Source organism: Phyllostomus discolor, chromosome 6, assembly GCF_004126475.2.
Source record: "Phyllostomus discolor isolate MPI-MPIP mPhyDis1 chromosome 6, mPhyDis1.pri.v3, whole genome shotgun sequence".
NCBI classification, from domain to species: domain Eukaryota; kingdom Metazoa; phylum Chordata; class Mammalia; order Chiroptera; family Phyllostomidae; genus Phyllostomus; species Phyllostomus discolor.
This window is the reverse complement of record NC_040908.2, coordinates 120,762,559-120,785,271: the sequence shown is the minus strand read 5'-3', so window position 1 is coordinate 120,785,271 and position 22,713 is coordinate 120,762,559. Positions and strand designations below refer to the sequence as shown.

At 35.8% G+C, this 22,713-nt stretch overlaps 1 protein-coding gene across 2 annotated transcripts in view; it reads right to left on the bottom strand.

Annotated features, from left to right (window-relative positions):
* Positions 1-721: 721 nt before the first annotated feature.
* Positions 722-22,713, bottom strand: part of RAB6A (RAB6A, member RAS oncogene family) — a 64,156-nt gene continuing 42,164 nt past the window's right edge. Inside the window, exons 7-8 of one of the 2 annotated variants that reach the window (XM_028515975.2) lie at positions 3,446-3,512; positions 722-2,441 (exon numbers count right to left, since the gene is read on the bottom strand). In XM_028515975.2, the coding sequence (XP_028371776.1) occupies positions 2,377-2,441; positions 3,446-3,512 (132 nt within the window). In that variant the 3' untranslated portion in view covers positions 722-2,376. The remainder of the gene's footprint in view (positions 2,442-3,445; positions 3,513-22,713) is intronic. The other variant, XM_028515976.2, reaches the window with a different exon arrangement.

Here is a 22,713-nt window from a genome sequence, read left to right as displayed (position 1 = left end):
TCCTTCACTTTTAACAGCTGAAAAGTATTCTGACTCCCCAGGAGTTTCTCACTTTTTTAGTTGTTTTATTTTTCAGGATTCTATGTTCTCCTTTATAGGTCTAGAGAGGAAGTAAGGAACAGAGGCTAATTTACCACTTTGGCAGGAATGGGAAATCAAGTCAACAATTGTTTTCTTTTGTGTTTTATTTATATATTTTTAGCAGCAAAATTTTATTTATTAAGAAAATCTGGTCTGTGAAGACACTTCACTGCTTCAGTTGAAGAACCCCAAGCTAAATAAAAATACCAATATTAAAAGCAGCATAATTGGTTATTACTGTCTTAAAGATACATAAAAAGAATAAAATAAAATGCTACAGTGTAGGAAGTCAATTACCCCCTTGTCAGAAATCACAACTTTTTCCAAATAAAGAATATGACCCATTTGCCATATTGAATTGATATTTATTTTAGGACATGCCATGTCAAAATAAAACAAAAGAGTCAACCCTTGCCTTTAACAATAATATTGTGTTATAAAAGCACTTTACAACCCCACTCCATCTTTGAGTATAAGTTACTGGTATGTGGGCTAATGATTATCTTAAAACACTTCACTATTTAGTCTCATTATCCAAGTGCTCTCTGAATATTAGGAGGTGATAATAAATGGGAAGTGGAGGAGAAAGAGGAAAGAGAGGGGAACAAGGTTCTCCCAGTTAAGGGTTTTGTTGCAATGAGGGAATGAAGAAGTATGAAGATATTTTTGTTGTCTTTTCATCTTTATACTGTGTTAAGTAACGCTTACAACATAAATTCAGCAGGCTTTTCCTGAGCTGTAACTCAGAAAATTTCTTCCTGCAAATAATGTATTCACAAATGTGTTTATTAACTTACACAGCAATCTCACAATAACTAGTAAAGATTAAAATGGTGCACTCCTAGTATATTTGTTTGCAGTGTTTTAAGGAAAATACATATTGCCATGGTGATGAAGCTCTAAATAGATTAAACAAAACATCTAAAATTAAAAGTAGTTTTAAAAAGGCAAAGAAATAAATACCACCAAAGAAAAAAGATTAATTGTAGCTTTTTAAATATAAAACTAAATACTAGTTAATTAACCAAACTATACAGATCTAATAAAAAGCAAAACCAGCCTGAAAGACCCAACATTTAAAAAAAGCTAAAAAATAAGGCATAAATCTGCATAATATTGAGTTTTATTTCCATTCCCTCCTTACCCTCTTCTATGTATGCTTTTTCAAGATCTGCCTCTACAGGCTTATTGAAAAACTTGCCATTTTCATTCTGACCTCAAATATCCTGAGCAAAGTATTTGCTATTTTGTTGAGGATTCTTTTGTTGGTAAGCTTTAGATATCGTTGTTTTTAATGGGTATAGTAGTTTTGATCAAGGTGGCTAATTTAAATTCTTCCACTGGTTCTTCTTAAAGGAATTTGATTTCCACAGTGCCTTGCCTGCAGAGCTTTAAAAAACAAAACAAAACAAACAAACAAAAAAAACAGGAGAAATCTATTGCTTAAATTTTTTTTTTTAAACAAACAGAGTAACTCTTAAAATCTTGGGAGAGAGAGTTCATTAGAAGAACTAAATATTAAAAACCTGTTCTGGAGCACTTTCACTTCTCTCTCCCACAGTCTACCATGTGAAAGGATCATATTTTTTTGTTAAAAATACATTTTTGTTCATTACTTGAAAGTACTATGTTCATTAGGACTCATTTAAAAGATGCACCAGAACACTTCAAGCACTGCCTACCATGATAGTTGAGTTTTGACCTCAAATGAGGTCTATGTAATTTATATCAGTGCTCAAGAATAATTTTGGACATCTTGACTCAAGGCCTAGAGCAAGTATCACTAAAACTGAAGGATAATTCCAGTGTGCTTGGTCTGACTGCTGCTTTGCCACCTCTTGTTTACTCTGAGGGAGGGAGAGTAGTAAGAATACAGGCTGGGGTAAGGGAGAGGCAAAAAAGGCAGGGAGAGGTCAAGTAGGTAAGCAAGTGCTGCCGTGAACAACTGTTCTTTCACCAAGCCACATACTGCTGAGAATTCCATCATTTTGAAGTGCATTATCATAACATTAAAAAGGAAAAAAAAGTTAAGAAAATGTATCTAATTTTTAAAGTTATCACTGGAATATGCTGGAATCATTTGACTTTCTGTAAAATATAAATAATAAAGACACTGACTTTTTTGTGCTTGTGAAGCTAATAGATCATCTCCACGAGACAGGCAGCAATGATGAATTGCAATACGTTATTACCGAAGGGAAAAGGTTCAAGCCAATATTCACACTGCAGTCAATGAAAGAGTAAGGGGGCCAAAGCAATGAGCTTCTGGAGAAAAGCTGAAGATGCCAAGAGGGATTAGCAGGAACAGCCTCCTTCGTTGACTGGTTGCTCCTGAGGCTTTTCCAGTTTTATGTCAATCACTGAAACAAAAGTTAAGGAGCTATAAATGGGAAAGTACAATTCCAATTCTGAACACTGACATCTCTGGCAAGTCCCTCCCATTCCTATTAAGAGCAACTATTCTCTATATAGCTAGCTTACCATACAACAAGGGCTCAAGTGGAATAAACCTGCTTTTATCTACTATATGCAGCATGGTCAGAATAAGGTTAACCTCTCTCTCTATTCATGGGAATCTATCCTAAGGAAGCTATTCTACAGGAGCAAGAAACCATATAAAGATGATGTTCCTTTTATTATAATTATGGAATTACCTATAATAAAAATCTGAAAATAGCCTACAAGAGTTCCAAGAACAGGAAGAGAATTTAATAAATGATGGGACTCAACTCTGTAGAACACATTATGCTATTAAAATAAAGGCTCAGAAAACGTAAAACATTTAGAAGTGGGAAGAGCTGAATACAAAGTGCTATAAATTCTGTGGCTTAATAAAAACGCCTGCATATGGGAAAACAGTCGAAGACAAATATACAACAATGAAAATATAAACATTCAAAATCCACTGAAATAATTAGTATTAGATGTGCTTCATTCTGTTCCATTCTGAAAGCAGAAGCCATGATAAAGTTCCAGGCTGAGTTATTTCCTTCCTATGCCAAGTAGAGCTTGAATATTAGGAAAAGTAGGGGAAGAAAATATGATACATATTGTGGGAAAAATGTACAGAGTCAACAGGACTCAAAATTAAGAAGACTGGGATTCTAAGAGTTTCCTGCTCATTAAAAATCAAGCAAGCAAACAAACAAACATGAGTTTTCTCACTGATTGATTTGTAGTGAGCAGCAGGGTGCAGAGTGTGCCCTTGGATGACCAGACCTCACTTGTTATAGAAAAACCTTGGAGCTTCTATGCTAAGCCATCAATTCCTGACTGCATAAGGTAATGACATAATATTCCTTAGTCAAACAAGTGGGGCTCTAAAAACTAGTGATAACATTTTCCAGTGAAACAGAAAGGATACTGTCTTCTCTGCTTCTGTCCTGCGTGCTTTCCATTCCAGGCAAAGCTGCTGCAACACGTCGGAAGAGCTGTGGAGAAGAGCGAAATGGGGTAGTGGGGGAAGAAAATTTAGCAAATGGTATCAAGTAAAGGTGGATGACCATTGCATGCTGTGTTCAAGGATACAGCTTCTAGGTTATTCCTTATTTGGACCTTACCATAATGAAAGCATCTTAAAATGTCTACTTATTCTGTGCATTTTAATTAAACAGAATACTGTATGAAATGCAGTATGCCAAATACAAAGAGGTATGAAGATACGGTCCTTGCTTTCCAACTGGTGATATTAGACACAAGTGAATAGGGAAGAAATAAGCAGCAAAAATGTCATTTGAGTCATAAAAACTAAGTACCATAGAAACTCAGAGTAAGGACAGATTGTTCATTTAGTAAAAATGTATAGTGGCACTCCTATCTTTTATAAAGGGTGAGCTGGTGTATATATAGTGAAAGACACTCTAGTAAAAAATACCCTTGATTATTCTTTAAGAAAGTACTATGTTAGAGACCAGCATACCACCTCTTAAGCTAAACACAGCTGGCTTTTCCTCTGTCACCGGAAAGAGCACCACTGGAAATGGTTGGCTTGTGTTTGAGGTATGATGTAATGAAAAATATCTTCAGAAGGAGAATCACGCTCAAGCCTGGTGAGATGTTCACAAAAGGCATGTGGGAACGGAAAGGACTAATGACAGAAAAAATAGCAGATGCACACCTATTTTGTCCCCAAACCTAAGGCATATGCTCATTGTGTAGAATGGCACATAAAACTGCTGGATTATTTCAGTCATGTCTTTGTTAGGCATGCAGTATAAAATTCCTATAGATTAAATTCACAGGTGATATAACTCCCTCATACTAAGCATCTGCTTACTTGAGGTACTGTCTCAAGTTCTCTACAGACACAGAAATGAATAAGATGTAATTTTTTAATTCAAGGAGCTCACAGTCTGGCAAAGGAGACAGACTCAAACAATTCCTTATGTTACGATATGATAAATCCTATAAACCAAGGAAATACAAAATGATATAGGAATACAGATGTAAGAAAGCCCTTCTAGGAGATGGGGGAAAATCTTTAGGTGGTAACATGTGAGTTGGGTTTTAAAGGCAGTTTTAAAATTTCGCCTGGCTGAAAAACACACTGCATAAAGTGCTCAGAGTTTAAGTGCTCCAAATTCAAGTGTTCCATAAGTGTTGCTGAATTAAAATGAGAAGGAAACAGAAAGAACAAAGTCCAGAGATTAAAGAATGAGGTTTGTAATCTGTTTGGGGAAAGAAGTATAGAAAATAAGCAAATTTTTATTTGTAGGCAATCTCTCAATGGGATAGGATTAGAGAAAACCTGAGAAAAAGTATAACAGTCTTGGTTCTATATGGTTTAGCAGTACTTTAGAAACCATACCAAAGTTGGGCACTAGCCTCAATATTCAACTCAAATCACCTATTAGCCACAAAACTGTAGAATGCTTACTTTAACATCTTCTGATATTTCAGAAACTGTGCATGATCAAAGATTATGTGGTTATGTAGACTGTCAATTGAATCAATACATTAACTATATAAAGTGGGTCCATTTGGATTAATAAATAAATACTCAACTTCAAATACAGATCAATATTCTAGATACAAGAATAAATGCTTGTAATAAATAAATATACAGTAATAATTAATGACTGTGATAGCTGTTAATTTTATTAACAAAATTAACTTAAAATTCACAAAACTGAAATAAATGCAGAACTAGATTGATAGAGTAAATTAGATTAACTTTAGAAAGAATATTATGCTGTTTTAAACCCAGCAAGGACTTGTAAAGATTTAATTAATGCAAAGTAAGACAAAAATTCTAATCTTTTTGAAGTTTTTGTATATTAGCATTAGATAATGAATTGAAAGAATGCCAACTCTGTTGGCTCAAAATTTCATGATCAAGAAAAAGTCTAACATCCATTTAAAAGTTATCTTTCATCTAGACACAAAGAATATAGAATATGCAGTAAAAGATATTTTATAGAAAAAAAAGTCTAAAAAAATTTATTCCATGACCATCAGCTGAAAATCACCATCTAATTTAGTACTGCAAATAGGCAATAAGTATAGTGACTACAGAAATAATCTAGCAGCTAACAGATCAAAACCTGTATCCCAGAAATTCATTCTGTAATGATGATACTCAGTCTTGGTCTCAATGATTTTAATACTTGGTCATCTAGCCAAATGCAGAGTCAGCACATTTCTAATTTAAATAGAGATGAGGGCAAGGGAAAAGAAGTGTGAAAATTTTCAGAGGCAAGAAGTGCCTGAATAAAATATTGAGAGGTAGAAACATTTCAGGGCATATTCAAGAATGGTTAGGTACTCCCAACTGGCTAGAGCACAGACTACATAAAAGACTTATGGTGAAACTGTATACTGAAGGACAGACTAAGACAGACCTGGAAAGAATATAGACTCTGTCCTGTGGACAAAGAGAAGGCACTAAAAAAGGAGTTCGTATGAAGACTCCTATCATTGATTCCAGTGTCTTACTATGGCTACAAAGACATACGTATCACATATTGAAAGTGAAAGATAGTAGGTGAGATGGCAGAAAGCTAAAAACTAAAATTGAAAGTGTAACATTCTGTATAACATTCTGTATAGGCCACTTAGGTGACAGGTCTTCATTCTGTCCCTCAGTTTTCTCATCTGTAAAATGGATTTAAAATAATAATACACTTAACTGACTAGATTACTGTGAAGCTCAAGGGAAATCATGTTATGTTATGCTAACTGCTTAGGACTGATCTGTTATTTAGAAAGTCTTTAATAAACAGTACCTGTATTTCTACCAGAGACTAGTCACAGTAACTCATGGTCTCATAGGCTACCATGTCTAAATGTTACGATATTCTGCAGTGGATTCCAGTACTAGAGCAAAACACTAACAGGGACAAACTCCTGCTTTAAGAAATAATGTGACTTCCGGCAAGATGGAGGAATAGGTGGACGCACCATACCTCCTCACACAACCAAGAATAGAACAACAACAATTTACAGACAGAATAACACTCAGAGTTGACGGAAGATTTATCTGAATGGAAGTTGGACAGCCAAGAAGTTGAAGTAGACCCGTACATCCAGACTGGTAGGGGATGATGAGCTGGGCGGGCGAGGGGCTGGTGCGGAGGTGGCCCGCGGAGGTCGGGGAAAATTTGGCGCAAAATCCCCGACAGCCATCTGGGGCGCAAGAACGCAGCGGTGATCTCTGAGTATGCAAGCTGTGGCTGGGGGACCCAGTGAGGCAGTGATTGTGGACCAGGGCAGAGCTCGCAGCCCAGGATCCCAAAGAAGGGTCTGAGCCCAGGAGAACGGAACCACTGCCATTGTTCCCTCCCGACCCGGCTCCCGCTCCCGCCCCCGCCCCCACTTATAACGTCACAATCTAGTGACTGGGGTGCCCAGCCCCGGTGAACACCTAAGGCTCCGCCCCCCACTGTAACAAGAGCAACCAGACCAGGAAAAAAAAAAAAAAAAAAAAAGGAGAGACAGGGAAAGACATAAGACATGTTTCCAACAGAACAGATCAGTCCCCCAGGACTCATCCTTTTGAGCGACCAAGAAATAGCCAATCTATCAGATGCACAGTTCAAAACACTGGTGATCAGAAAGCTCATGGAATTGGTGGACTTTGGGAGCAATTTAGATGAAAGGATGCAGGTTACCATAAAAGAGATGCAGGAAGATACTCGGAGGAGAGCCAATAGTGAAAGGAAGGAATCTGAGTCTCAAAACAATACAGTGGACTAGAAGGAAGATAGAATCAACCAAGCAGGAAAGCATGATGAAATAAGAATTCAAAAAATCGAGGAAAAGCTTAAGAGCATCCAGGACACCTTTAAACGTTCCAACATCCGAATTATAGGGGTACCAGAAGGGGAGCAGCAACAAGTGGAAAAGTTATTTGAACAAATAATAAAGGAGAACTTCCCCAATCTGGCAAAGGGAACAGTCTTCCAAGAAATCCAAGAAGCTCAGGGAGCCCCAAAGAAGTTGGACCCAAGAAGAAACACACCAAGGCACATCATAATTACATTAGCCAAGGTAAAAACGAAGGAGAGAATCCTAGAAGCAGCAAGAGATAAGGGGACAGTCACCTACAAAGGAGTTCCCATCAGACTGTCAGCTGATTTCTCCAAAGAGACCTTACAGGCAAGAAGGGGCTGGAAAGAAATATTCCAAGTCATGAAAGACAAGGACCTACATCCCAGATAGCTCTATCCAGCAAAGCTCTCATTTAGAATGGAAGGGAAGATAAAGTGCTTTTCAGATAAGGTCAAGTTAAAGCATTTCATCATCACCAAGCTCTTATTTTATGAAATGCTAAAGGGACTTATCTAAGAAAGGAAGATGAGGAAAAGACATGTATAGTAAAAGGATAGCAAACTCACAATTATTAACAACCACACCTAAAGCAAAACCGAAAAAAACTAAGTAAACAACTAGAACAGGAACAGAACCACAGAAATGGAGGGCACATGGAGGGCTAGCAGCAGGGGGGTGGGAGGAGGAGAGAGGGGGAAAAGGTATAGAGAATAAGTAGCATAGAATGTAGGTTGAAAATAGATAGGGGGAGGGCAAGAATAGTACGGGAAATGTAGAAGCTAAAGAACTCATAAGTATGACACATGGACATGAACTAAAGGGGAATGTGGGTGGGAGAGGGGGTACAGGGTGGAGGGGAGAGAAGGGGGGAAATGGGACAACTGTAATAGCATAATCAATAAAATATATTAAAAAAAGAAATAATGTAAAACTTTTGGAAAAGGTATGGAGGTTGGGAGAGACCTTCTGAAAATACTAGAGCAGAACTGAAATGTTCTTACTTAGAAATATCTAGAAATCTTTTCAAGATCTCAGTTTGTTTCTGACATGAAAATGTATTAAACTACTTATTTGTCCAAAATAAATACCCCCATTATTATAGCTTTTTTACTTCAAGGAAAATTAATTTCTCTAATCCTTCTTTAGATTTCTTCTAATAAAAAAGGGACATAATTGTGAGGTGCAAAGGACATAATGATGCTGCTTCTTGGAACAGCCTCCTCGCTGCTCCCAGCCCAATCTGTCCAGCTGACACTCATCTTTCAGGATCCCTGGTAATTCCTTAGAAAACTTCCATAACTCATTCACCGATTCCTCCATCATTCTCCTATCTAATAAAATACTTCTATATACTCTAATATATCCTGTATTTCTTCTTTTGGAGCTTTTACTACACTAATTATAATGGCCTATTTACCTCCCTGTCTTTCCCTCTAAATTTTAAACTTCTGGAGGGAAAAAGCTCATATTTCATCTCTTTGTTATCCTAGTACCTGACATGTAGTAGGTATTTATTTTTTAAATGTTAGTTGAAAGAATGACTAATGGGTGTGAAAGCATATTAGAAAACATAGAGTGCAGTACATACAGCTGGTTAGTACTTATTGTACTAACCAGCTGTATGTAGTACTAAAAGTACACCAGCCTTTAGCTGGTGGCTTTTTTTTGGGTTCATTTGCATCTGAATTATCACTTAATTCCTTAGGAATGACCATCCATAATACTATTTAGCAGATGATCACAGATCCGAGAAAGGCCGTTCTTTTATCAAGTGAAATAAAAACTAGCAAGCCTTACGCCCACTGAATCCTCCTGACTCCTTCCCCCAAAATGGACAACGGAAGAAATCAATTTACCTAGTTCCTTGCAGAAAAAGGAAGTATAAAAAGGATTTTAAATTTATATGTAGAGTGTGACAGTGAAGGAAAACTCTGATAAACTTACAAGCTGATGAAAAACAAATGCTGTTGAATAACATCTTCAATCAAACACAAAAAGGATCAATTAAAATATGCAAATATAATGGAGGTAATGACATTTGCCATACACCAAAGAAGTAGCAGAGGTGAGATTCCAAAGTTCACATTCTTTCTACTACTTCATGCTACCTAGTATAAATGGAAGATCTTTCTATATGAAAAGCATTGTGAAAAGGGCTGTGTGAAGAAATAGCTTAAAATCCTGAGTAAGAATAATCTGATTTGTGAAATACCATTACACATAAATCATAAACATAAAAACTTAATCCATTTTCTATGACTAAAAATTTTATCTATAGTGTTAACCAATGTATTTCTAAAACTTGGTGCTGTTTCAGAATATTTCAATTAAATTAAAAGAATCAATGTCATTCACCTGTACTCAACTCAGAACATCCCAAAATGAGCCAAGAAAATGCTTTACAAAAGCCAAGTTCTATCCTTACAAAAATATATGACAGGAAAGAAAATACTCTAGGGGTTTAAGTTGTTTTAAATAATCATTAAAGGAAAATCCATTTCTTAAATGCCAATAATACACTAACAGAGGCTTCTGCTATATTAGGAATCACAAATGACAAAATATGGAGTCAGTACAATTGGTAGTTAAAAAAAAGTTCTATATGCATTCTAAGGCATCCTTGCCAACAGAATATTCTCAGAATATTTTCTTTTCTGGAAAAAGGGTACTAATTCCACCCTGGCCTTCTGCTGTATGGTATTTTACTTGTAATTTCTTTAGGGAAATAGGCATATTTAAATTGCAGTGACAGCCCTTGCAAGTGTGGCTCGGTTGACTGAGTGTTGTCCTGCAAAATGAAAGATTGCTGATTTGATTCTTAGACATGCCCACTGGGTTGCAGGCTGGTCCCTGGTTAGGGCATGTGCAAGATCAATGTTTCTTCTCCTCTCTCTAAAAATACAGAAGTAAAATCTTTAAAAATATTGCAGTGACAACTATGGGAATTAGCTCTGGAGAGAATGATAAGCTGAATATAGCTCTCTATAAAAATTTTCAAGTTGAGTATTTTGGGCTATAATTTTAGATATTTGATTTAAAGGAATAAATTGGAAAAGGAAATATCAAAGTAAAATCACTGTTGCCACCAGTTTTTATCTTTACTATAAAATTAACGAAGTATTTTATTTACTTATGATTAAATATTTTTTAATTTACTGATTTTAGAGAAAGAAGGGGGGAGAGAGAGATATATCAATTTTTATTGTGCCAATTATTTAAGCATCCATTGGTTGATTCTTATATGTGCCCTGACTGAGAATTCAACCCCCAACCATGGTGTATTGGGACAACATTCTAACAACTGGGCTACCCACTTGGACAGGGCTTAATCAAGTGCAGTCATACTCTGGTACTTGCTAGCTTCAGAATTCGTCAAATCCTGTACTCATCACATTTTGACTAGAAAGAAATGTTTCAACACTCAGCACTCACTCAGGACTTGTCGCACTTGTTAGAACTTGTACGAGTCAGGATGCTGGCCCGCAAGAGAAAAACGCTTCATCATCTGGTACTTGGGGGTTTTGGCACTTGTCATGAGTTCCAGAACAAATTAATGACAAGTACTGAGGTACTGTATTTTATAAGCAAGAAGAAATTCCATTCCATCCATCAAAGAGCAAGCTAAGCTAAGCAGTTCCATCAATTTACAGAAAAATTTCCATTATGAAAATAAAAGTTGTAAGGGTACAGAGTATTTTATACACCATTGTAATTCTCATATGATGAGTGCTCAGTGTAGCTGACTTTGAATTTTTGCTAGATCTCTATTTTAGTTTTGCTAGCCTATCATTTCTTAAATGAAGGATTATTTTAATACCTTTGTTTTTCAATTTTAACATGTCTTCTTGCTTCCACCCTTATCCTCTACAGTCTATTTTTTACAGGTCAGTGATTTCTTTTAAATACTAAATCTCATGTCAAATCCCTGATTAAAAACTTTAGATAGCTTCCTACCTTACTCCGAATAAAAGTCTAAATCCTTACGATAGTCTACATGGACTAAGTTAGACTTCCATCCCCTAAAACTATCCTCAATTTCTAGCACTTGCAATTTCTATCAATATGCAAGACCACTCTAGGTTCTTTGGAGATTTTCTAGTTTATTGAATCTACCTGATACCCATGGATTAAGGTACACAATCAATGTACCAGATTAAGACCTGCTATGAATCAAGAACTGTGGTAGATAGGGGAAATGGTACTGTGGAAAAGACACCATCACTACCAATACTTAAAGGACACATGCTATCTCAGCAGGTATAAAATAATTTTCACACACACTCACATGCAACTCCACTTTGAATATGTACACAAGCTTTCATTGACCTATTAGCACTAATGCCCATTAGCTATCACTAATTTCTCACAAAGGTCTCCCATTTCTTTCAATAAATCTTTTTCTTCTGACAAGCAGTGATAGTTTAAGTTAAAGATGAAAGAGTGTGCCTGTTCTTTTTCTATTTTCCAGTAATAAAAGGTGACACCCATACAGTTAACACTTTATTAAAAGAATATACTACCGTATTTTACAGACTATAAGAAGCAGCCCCCCCAAATTTGGGAGGAATTATGGTTGTTAATGCTGTTGAGTTTTGTTTACATTTGTATGGGTGAAATATTATGTTATTTATGTTATTAAATATTTTACCACATTTTTTGCTTCAAAATTTTTTTCCTATTTCCCTCCCCTAAAACCTAGGTGCATCTTATGGTCCGAAAAATAGGGTGCTTTTCAGATGAAAAGTCAATTGGAGCCTTAAATAATCACCTTACCATTACCATTTTCTCCAGCAACTTAAATACCATATTACTTTTAAAAAAAAAAAAGAGGCAATATTGCTACATTTTTAAAAACAGAATTAGAAAAATAATGGGTAAATATTTTTTCTTAGGCTATGTTTTTAAGAAATATTGAAGGTAATAAAAAACACTATTTAAATATCCTATATAACACAAATGACCATGTTAAATATTATTTATTCTAGTTTTAGTCCTGAGAGTTTTTATTTAAAAACTACAACAATATTCTTTAAAACAGAAACAGGGCTTCAGAGTTAAGTGCATAAACCAGATAAAGGGTTAGGCACAAAATATTTTTAAATAAGAAAAGCAGTCGTACTGGGTAGGAATAAATTTTTTATTTTAAGCCAAAGTTCTCAGGCACTAAGGCCCAATCAGTTGAACCATAGTCAGATATTAAATGATATGCATTCATGAACTCTCTCCTGAAACTGTTTAAAAATGAAACAGAGAAAGCCCATTTTAAGCTTTTATTATATGTATTATAATTCAGTACATGAGGGAGTAGGAAGGAGGAATCCAGTTATCAGAAAGCTAGAAAACATCTTTATACATGGAAAGTACAACTAGACGGTACTTTTAGTATTGATAAACATCTTTTATACTTCTTGTGTACCTTCCAGTGAAAAAGTATGATTCTGTCAAATAAAATGAGTATAATGCACAACCACCAAAAGTAACTGCTTTGCAAAAACATACATGGCTAAACAAACATATGCAATGATTACTTAAGATGAGTGTGATTCCCAATGTCTTTCAAGACTGTGATTGGACTATGAAATTTACCTGATAAATTTCTGAATACTCACACCATTTCTGAATTGTGATTGACCTACAACGAACGCTTGAAGGGGATCTGAGATTATTTCTTCATAATTACTTCTGCTGATACGTGTTACTCACTGACCAAATAATTTAACTCAAAATTTCATTTAAGTTGATATTAGATAAACAATAATATGCAGAATTTAGGAATAAGCTGGCCTTCCGTGTTAAATAAAACTAAGTATGTACATGATAGTCTACCCTATAAGTTCAGTACAGTCTTTAGTTTTGGTAATAGAAGAGTAGTTTATATAGGAATAACAATCTTGCAGATAACAATTTTTAACTGGACAAAATATAATAAACAGCTATTTGAAGGATCAGAAGAGCAACAAGGGAGATTTCAATCCTGGGAAGAAGAAAACCCACATTCACTGGGTGAGATCCATGTTTATTCAGGTTTTCCCCAGAGCCATTCCTAGCCTGTGAATTATGGAGTGGCTAGAACTCAGGCAGAAAACTAGAGTTTTAGAGGTCTGAGGTGTCAATGAACTGTAAGTGTGACTGAAAATAACAAAAGGGGAAGAGACAAGAGGAGAAGCCCTAAAATCTACATATAAATTTCCTTCAAATCCTCGTAGGTAAGAGGGACTCCAAGAAGCCCATGTGAAAGCAAAAGCTAGAGGCTGGAAAAAAAAAAGAGCATATTTCAGCTACTGCTTGCTTTAGGGATAGAGCTTAGAGTTTTAATTCCACCAAGACAGAAAAGCTTGATAAACATCTGAGGCGTTCTTCAGATCCACCTGAACAAAGCATAACACCAAGAATCCACAAGTTTAAGCTAACAATACAACATGCCATAATAAAAGTCAGAACTCTGCCCCCAAAATAACAGAAATCATTGAGTATGGCAAAAACATAAGGGAAGAAATGAAGGCAGTTAAGTGAAATAAGGAAAATCCACAGGGGAGCAACAGTGAAGGGAAAGAACTGGGATTCAAATCAACAATTTGGAACATACAGAAGAAATAAACAATCAGGACAGAATGAAGAAACATGAATTCGAAAAACAAGCAGAGAATAAGAAGACTCTAGGACATCTCTAAAAGTGCATGTGAATCACAAGGATGCCAGAAGCAGAAGAAGAGGAGCAAGAAATTGAAAATTTATTTGAACAAATAAAGATAACTTCCCTAATTTGGCAAAGGAAACAGACATACAAATCCAGAAAGCACAGCGAGCCCCAAACAAGTTGGACCCAAAGAGGACCACACCAAGACACATCATCATTAAAATGCCAAAGGTTAAAGGTAGAGAATCTTAAAAGCAGCAAGAGAAAAGCAGAGAGTTACATACAAAGGAGTTCCTATAAGACTATCAGCTGATTTCTCAAAAGATATTTTGCAGGCTGGAAGGGACTGGCAAGAAATATTCAAAGTGATGAAAAGCAAGGACCTACAATCAAGATTACTCTATCCAGCAAAGCTATTATTTAGAATGGAAGGGCAGATCAAGTGGTTCCCAGACAAGGTAAAGCAAAAGGAGTTCATCATTACCAAGCCATTATTACATGAAAAGGGACTTATTTAAGAAAAAGAAGATCACCCAGTGTGGTGTGGCTCAGTGGACTGAGTGCCAGCCTGTGAACCTGGTCCCAGTAGGGGGTATGTGAGAGGCAACCACACAATGATGTTTTTCTCCTTCTCTTTCTTCCTCCTTTCCCCTCTGTTTAAATACATACATACATACATACATACATACATGCATACATACATAAAACCTTAAAAAAAAGAGAAGATCAATACTATGAACATTAAAATGACAACAAACTCATAACTATGAACTGAATAAAAAAACAAACTAAGCAAACAACTAGAACAGGAACAGAATCATAGATATGGAGATCATTTGAAGGGTTATCAATTGGGAGGAGGGGGGGAGAATGGGAGAAAAGGTACAGGGATTAAGAAGCATAAATGGTTAAGTACAACATAGACAAGGGGATGTTAAGAATAGTACAGGATAGCCCTGGCTGGCGTAGCTCAGTGGATTGAGCGCAGGCTTGGAACCAAAGTGTCCCAGGTTCGATTCCCAGCCAGGGTACATTCCTGGGTTGCAGGCCATAACCCCCAGCAACTGCACATTGATGTGTCTGTCTGTCTGTCCATCTCTCTCTCTTCCCCTCCCTCCCTCCCCTCTCTAAAAATAAATAAATAAAAATCTTAAAAAAAAAAAAGAACAGTACAGGAAATGGAGAAGCCAAAGAACTTCTATGCACAACCCATGGACGTGAACTAAAGAGGGGGACTGCTGGAGGGAAGGAAACTACTGGGCAGAGTGGGGCAAAGGAGAAAAATTGGGACAACTGTAATAGTATAATCAATAATATATACTTTAAAAAATCTAATCTTAAAACATGCACATTTTTAGGTAACCCACACATTCAGACAAATAAATTTAGCTGAAGGATAAAAAAAAAAGAAAATGTAGTAAAAATACTTTAAAACAACATATTACATACAGAGAATGATATAAATTAATGCTCAGTTCTCATTAGAAACAATGGAAGCCAGAAGACAACTGACTGGCATATTTAAAGTAATGGAAGAAAAGAAAAATTTCTTAACCTCAATTTCAATAACTAGCAAAAACATTTTTCAAAATTATTCTCAAATGGCTTTTGAGCTAAGTTAGAGTTGAGAGAATTCATCACAAGGAGGCCTCTATAAGAAACACTGAAGAAAGCTATTTTGGCTAAAGAGAAACAATAACAGATGTAACTAAGATCTTTTAAGAAGAAATGAAGAACATTGTAAATGATAAATATACTGGGTTGGCCAAAAAGTCCATTTAGTTTTCCCTATAAAATAAAAGACACATTTTTCATTTTCACAAATAACCTTATTGATCTGGATATTTTAAGTATGTTGGCTATCTCCAGCTATTGGCTTCTAGTGGATAGAGACCAGGGGGCGCAGCTAAATATCTTCCAATGCATAAAACAGCCCCACAGCAAAAAATTATTTGGCCAAAATGTCAATAGCACCAAGAAACTTCACAAACCACTTTTGACACATTCAATCAATCACAGCATCTTCTCCATACACTGCACAAATCTTATTTTGCATTTCAGTTGCATTATTACCTTTCTTGAAATAATAAAAGCATAATATGCCAAAATGTTGCATATTTCTTCCATCTTCAATATTAAAATGGCTGCACAAAAATTGACCAATTTTTTAAAAGATTTTATTTATTTATTTTTAGAGAGGGAAGGGAGGGGAGAAAGAGAGAGAGAGAGAGAAACATCAATATGTGGTTGCTGGGGGCCATGGCCTGCAACCCAGGTATGTGGCCTGATTGGGAATCGAACTTGCGACACTTTGGTTCGCAGCCCACGCCCAATCCACTGAGCTATGCCAGCCAGGGCTTCAATTTTGTTTTTTTTTAAGGCACACTGATATGATGACAGCTGTCACAATACAACCTAACCAAATTGTTTTGAATGAAGTTAAAGATAACTAAGTACTACTAGAGCCATCATATGGAAAAAACTAAACAAACTTTTGGCCAACCCAATAAAACTAAATAGAAAAGATTGGTTTAGTTTCCCTTCCCTTAATTACTTATTCTTTAAACAGATTTTATTCATTTTTAGAAAAAGGGGAAGGGAGGAAGAAAGAGAGGAAGAAAAACATCAATGTGCAAGAGAAATATCAATTGGTTGCCTCTTGTCCCCAACCAGGGACCTGGCCTGCAACCCAGGCATGTCCCCTGACCAGGAATCGAACCAGTAACCTTTCAGTTTGCAGAACAATGCCCAACACACTGAGCCACACCAGTCAAGGCTCTTAATTACTGTTTAAAGGAAAGGTTGAAACATTTATTATGGGGTTCGAATGTATGTGAATATATGTGACGACAATAACACAAAGGACGAGCACATAATTCCACATAAAATGATATACAGTAAAAAAGAAATGATACACAGTACTGTTAGCTAGTTTAATCCCTAGAGCACCACTAAAAGAGTTACGAAAAATTAAGCTAAAAATCAAGAGAAATTGAAATATAGAAATATTTGATTAAACCAAAAATGACAGAGGGACAGGTAGAAAACAAACAGCAAACGGCAGCCAAAAACTAACTACATTAATGATTTCATCAACTTAAATAAAACTAAAACTCAAAAGGCACAGGTTTTCACACCAAATTACAAAAAAAGTGAGATCTGACACTGTACCATCTGCAAGAAATTCACTTACAAAGAAAAAGATATACCAAACAAACCATAAGCAATAAGACAGCTGGTGTGACTACAGTTTAACATCAGCTAAAGATGGAGACAAGGTGTATTAGAGATAAAGAGGGACATTTCTTAACATTAAAAAGACCATAGCTATCCTAAATGATTATGCACCTGAAAACAGAACTTCAAAACACATGAATTAAAAGCTAAAAGAACTAAATGACAACACAGGAAAATACAAACACTGTTGTAGATATTAATACTCCCTTCTCAGTAAATGATAGAACTACACACAAAAAAATTAGTAATGGTATGTAAGATTTGAACAATGCTATCAAGTATCTTGACCTAAAATATTCTTTTCCAGTACACATACAACTGAAAAGGCCATATGTTAGGCCATAAAACAAATTTATGTACATTTATCAAAATTCACCTAATTAGCCCTGACCAGTGTGGCTCAGTTGGTTGGGTGTGATCCTACAAAAGCAAGGAGTCACCTGTTTGATTCCTGTTTGGGGCACCTGGATTGTGTGTTCAGTCCCTGATCTGGGTGCAGGAAAGAGGCAACTGATGGTTGTTTCTCTCACATCAATGTTTCTCTCCCTCTTTCTCCCTCCCTTCTCCTCTCTCTAAAAATAAGTAAAATCTTATGTAAAAATTCACCTAACTGTAAACTTAAGATGTGTACATTTCACTGTACATATATGTTTACATTAATAAAAAAATAATAGAAAAAAGTTAAAGGGTATTTATCTTACAGGCAGATAAGGGGAGTGCAAGAGAACACTTCTGTGTCTGTTGATTCTTAGTTTCCTTCGGCTGAAAATTATCCTTATGCCAAAGTGACATATTTGAGGGTGGCATATTAAGATCTCCTTCAAATGGAAAGCAAAGAGTGTTACAGAGGATACATGGGTGAATTATTTCCATAGTTTCTTCTTTTGTACAAGTCCTATTGGCACATATACTCTTGCTTTTATTTTTATTGCATTCCACTGAATTCTTTTTTTTAGTGTGTATTGATTTTAGAGAGAGAGGAAGATAGGCAAAGAGACAGACAGACAGAACAATTGTATAGACAATTGTTCTATACAGCTAATATATCAACCAGACATCGACTGGTTGCCTCCCATAGGCACCAGGACCAGGGATTGAACCTACAACCTAGGGATGTATCCTGACTGGGAATTAAACCCCCAACCTTTTGGTGTACAGGAGGGGTGACATTCCAAAGGAGCCACACCAGCAAGGGCCATTAAATTCTTTATTAAATTATTAAAAGTAATTAAGATTAGCCCTGGTTGGTATAGCTCAGTGGATTGAGCACAGGCCTGCAAACCAAAGGGTCACTGGTTCAATTCCCAATCAGGGCACATGCCTGGGCTGCGGGTCAGGCCCCCAGTAGAGGGCATGCTGAAAGGCAACCACACATTGATGTTTCTCTCCCTCTATTTCTCCTTCCCTCCCCCTCTCTAAAAATAAATAAAGTCTTTAAAAAAATAAAAGTAATTAAGATTATATAAAATATATTTACAAAAAAGGGGGGAGATAATTCATTCATATCCTACTATTAAAAACTGTTTTTGCAAAAAAGTGAAATGTTGGTTCAGCTGAATTCAAAGACACTCAAGATATATGAGTATCTACATCTAAGTCTGAATCAAAATACTGAACAAAGTACAATTCTCCAAGTAACCCTGGCTTCTCTAAGCTTCTTCAGTCTAGCTTAGAAAATTAAGACAGAGTCAAACTCAATAAATTAATCTTATTCTTATGGTAAAACATGGCAGCACTCAGTACCTGCTTAAAAAAAATACAGCATATCAGTCCTTCATTCAATGAACATTTATTAAATTCAGGCTAGTAGGTGGCAGAATTGACAAAAAACTTCTATATTAAAAGTAAGAAGGGGTTCTACTGCAATAATTAGGAAAGATATTTTAAATCTGTTTTTTGAATTGAGTTTTTAGTTACAAATAACAGATAGGAAAGAAACTATTTTAGGAAGAGGGGCAATAACTTACAACAGAACTATGAAAACAAGGTAAACCTGGGGCACTCTAAGCAGTGTCATATGGGTATATAGTACCCAGAGATCAGTATAGTGTAATATCCAGAAGCCATCTCAAAGATTTTGAACTTCAAAACACTGCATACTAAGGACCCTGCTTAAAATTTAGGATAAAATTCATAGATGTAACTTGAAAGTGGAGCAAGGCTGGGAGCAGACATCAGTGAATAAACTATGATAGGCAAGGCAACAGACTGCTATTTTCAACCAGTGTACCACGAGACTTTTTAAAACATGAAATACCCAATTAGTCAGGAGCACTGACTTGTTTTCTATTAGACTGTGAAGTAAAAAAAATGTGACAGCCAAACTCAACAACAGTCATTCAGTGGGAATGAATAAAAATTATATCTACATATTTTTGTCAAATTGGCAAAAAAAATTTTTTTGATGCACTGCAAAACTTCACTAATTAGCTTATGAGAGCCATGAGATGAAAAAGGTTGAAATAGCTTCAACAGACAATGAGGGCCTTAATAGTGCAGTGGGAAAAGCAGAATAAACAATGCTAGGTATTGAAATGACTAGTACAAATACAAATTTGAGTCAAAAGACCCTCTAGGTTTCACTAGATTTGTTCTACTTCATGAAGACACATTTTAACACTTGGATACATAATATTTAATTCCTTATGAATCAATATGGTTTCCACAAAAGATTGAGCTGTTGAGTGTAGAAAGCTCATCTCCTGTATCTAGCACAGGTAGGGAATTAATGCTTGCTCAAAAAATTATCACACTGAAGAGATCTGACATACTTGCTGAACCATTTCTATGGCTTTACACAACTTTTTACAAAATACAGTTTGCATGAGAAATCTCCTGGGATTCTTGTTAAAATATAAATTTTAGTATACTACCACAGACTCATTGAATCAAAATCTAGATGTAGTGCCCAGTAGTGTGCATGAAAGTTTAGAACCATTAAAGAATTCTCTAATCCAAGGATAGTTTCCTAGGGACAATTTACTAATCTACAACCTCTGTTCCCTCTTACCTTTGATTGGATAGCAGGTATACCAGGAAAGAGGAAAAACACATTGCTGGCCTCACTGGTAAACTGTACGGGTTTCAATATTCTGTCTTAGAGAAAACTTTCGTCACTCGCTTTTTTCCTATTGCTCAAGTATCCAACAGCATGGTAACCATTAGATTTGCAAGAATAAGCACTGCACTTCAACCGCACCAGGTGAATGTGGTCCAAAGTCAGAAACTGGACAATCGTTATTTGACAGATTTGATTTAGATTTAACTTAGGAAAATTTGAATTGTTCTATACAGCTAATATATCAAGTGGTATCAAAGGTTATGCTTGTCTGTTTTTTTTTTAACATTGGGGTGATTTGTAGTGTAAAAGAAAAAGACAGTTTTTTAATGACACCCTGTTATTTGATTAGTTATTTTAAAAATGTTTTAAATTTTTTAATTTGTTGATTTTAGAAAGCATGGAAAGGAAAGAGAAAGAGAGAAACTGATTTGTTGTTCCATTTATTTATGCATTCATTGGTTGGTTCTTGTATATTCCCTGACTAGAGATCGAACCTGCAACCTTGGCAAATTGGGACAATGCTCTAACCAACTGAGCTACCCTATCAAGGCTGATTTGTTCTTAAACTCCATTATAGAAACTAATTCAAGCAACAGACAACCCATAAAAAACCAGGTGATGAGTTTCTTAGCTAATACTTAAAATCAATTAGTAATTTCAATGTATAACAGATATATATTCTATATGATTAATCACTAAAGGAGGAAGATTTTAACCTATTATTTAAATGTGCTTATTAACATAAGCTTTTATTTATTTATTTAGTTTCATTCTCTCATTTGGGAGTTAGGGGTCCTGAATTTTTTTCTTCCTTAACTAAATTATATGAGCTGACAAAGCATGGATCTCTAAATATTGAAATAAAATTCTAATATATTGTGATATAAAATGAAAAGTAATGGTATTTTTGAGTTAAGAAGGAAGCTATAAAAATTAAAATTTGGAAACAGTAAATTAGGTCATATTTCTATTTAAAAGATAATAAAAATCAAGTCCCCAAAGAATCAGGAACTTCGGCAAATTCACACATTCAGATATAGCATCTACATAAGAAGAAATAATAAAGTAGCAAATGGATTTTTAATTCAGTATAAGATTGTTTTGTAACATATTTGCCAATGATACCTCAGACAAGGGTTTAATCTCCAAAATATATAAAGAACTCACACAACTCCACTCTAAGAAGACAAGCAACCCAATTAAAAAATGGTCAAAGGACTTGAACAGACACTTCTCCAAGGAGGACATACAGAGGATCCAGAGACACATGAAAAGATGCTCAGTATCGCTAGCTATCAGAGAAAAGCAAATTAAAACCACAATGAGATACCACTTCACACAAGTCAGGATGGCCATCATAAACAAAGCAACAAACAACAAGTGTTGGAGAGGTTGTGGAGAAAAGGGAACCCTAGTGCACTGCTGGTGGGATTGCAGACTGATACAACCACTATGGAAAGCAGTATGGAACTTCCTCAGAAAACTAAAAATGGATCTGCCTTTTGACCCGGCAATTCCACTGCTGGGACTATATCCTAAGAACCCTGAAACACCAATCCAAAAGAACCCATGCACCCCAATGTTCATAACAGCACAATTTACAAGAGCCAAGTGCTGGAAGCAACCTAGGTGCCCATCAGTAAATGAATGGACCAAAAAACTATGGTACATTTACACAATGGAATTCTATGCAGCAGAAAGAAAGAAGGAGCTCCTACCCTTTGTGACAGCATGGATGGAACTGGAAAGCATTACACTAAGCGAAATAAGCCAGGCGTTGAAAGACACATGCCCTATGATCTCACCTTTAACAGGAACCTAATCAACAAAACAAACAAGCAAAATATAACCAAAGACACTGAAATTGAAAACAGGCTGACAGTGACCAGAGGGAAGAGGGGAAGGGTTTGCAGGAACAAGTATAAAGGACACATGGACAATAACAAGGGTGGGGGGTGGAAATGGGAGGGCTGTGGGGGTGGGTTGGGATGGGGGTAAAAGGCAGAAAACTGTACTTGAACAACAATTAAAATAAAATAAAAGATTGTTTTGTAAAAGAAGTCTCTCTTGTCTGTATGGGTCAGGCTACTGGAAAAAAATCACGTGCCTAGTGATAAAAATGTTCTAAAATCAAATTGTGCTGATGGTTGTACAATACTATAAATTCACTAAAAATACATTTAAAACAAGTCAATTATATGGAAGGTAAGTTATACTTAAATAGAGCTGTAAAAAATGTGTTTATAAAATAGTAAATGAATGATATATCCCATCTTCTCAACACTGTAGGAATTATTTCAATTTGGAAGGAATTAAATGTCATGAAGATACTAGCTATCACTAGTGCCCACTGTATGCTAATGATTTTAGAGCAGCGGTCCCCATCTCCAGGCCTCAGACTGGTACTAGTCTTGGCCTGTTCAGCACA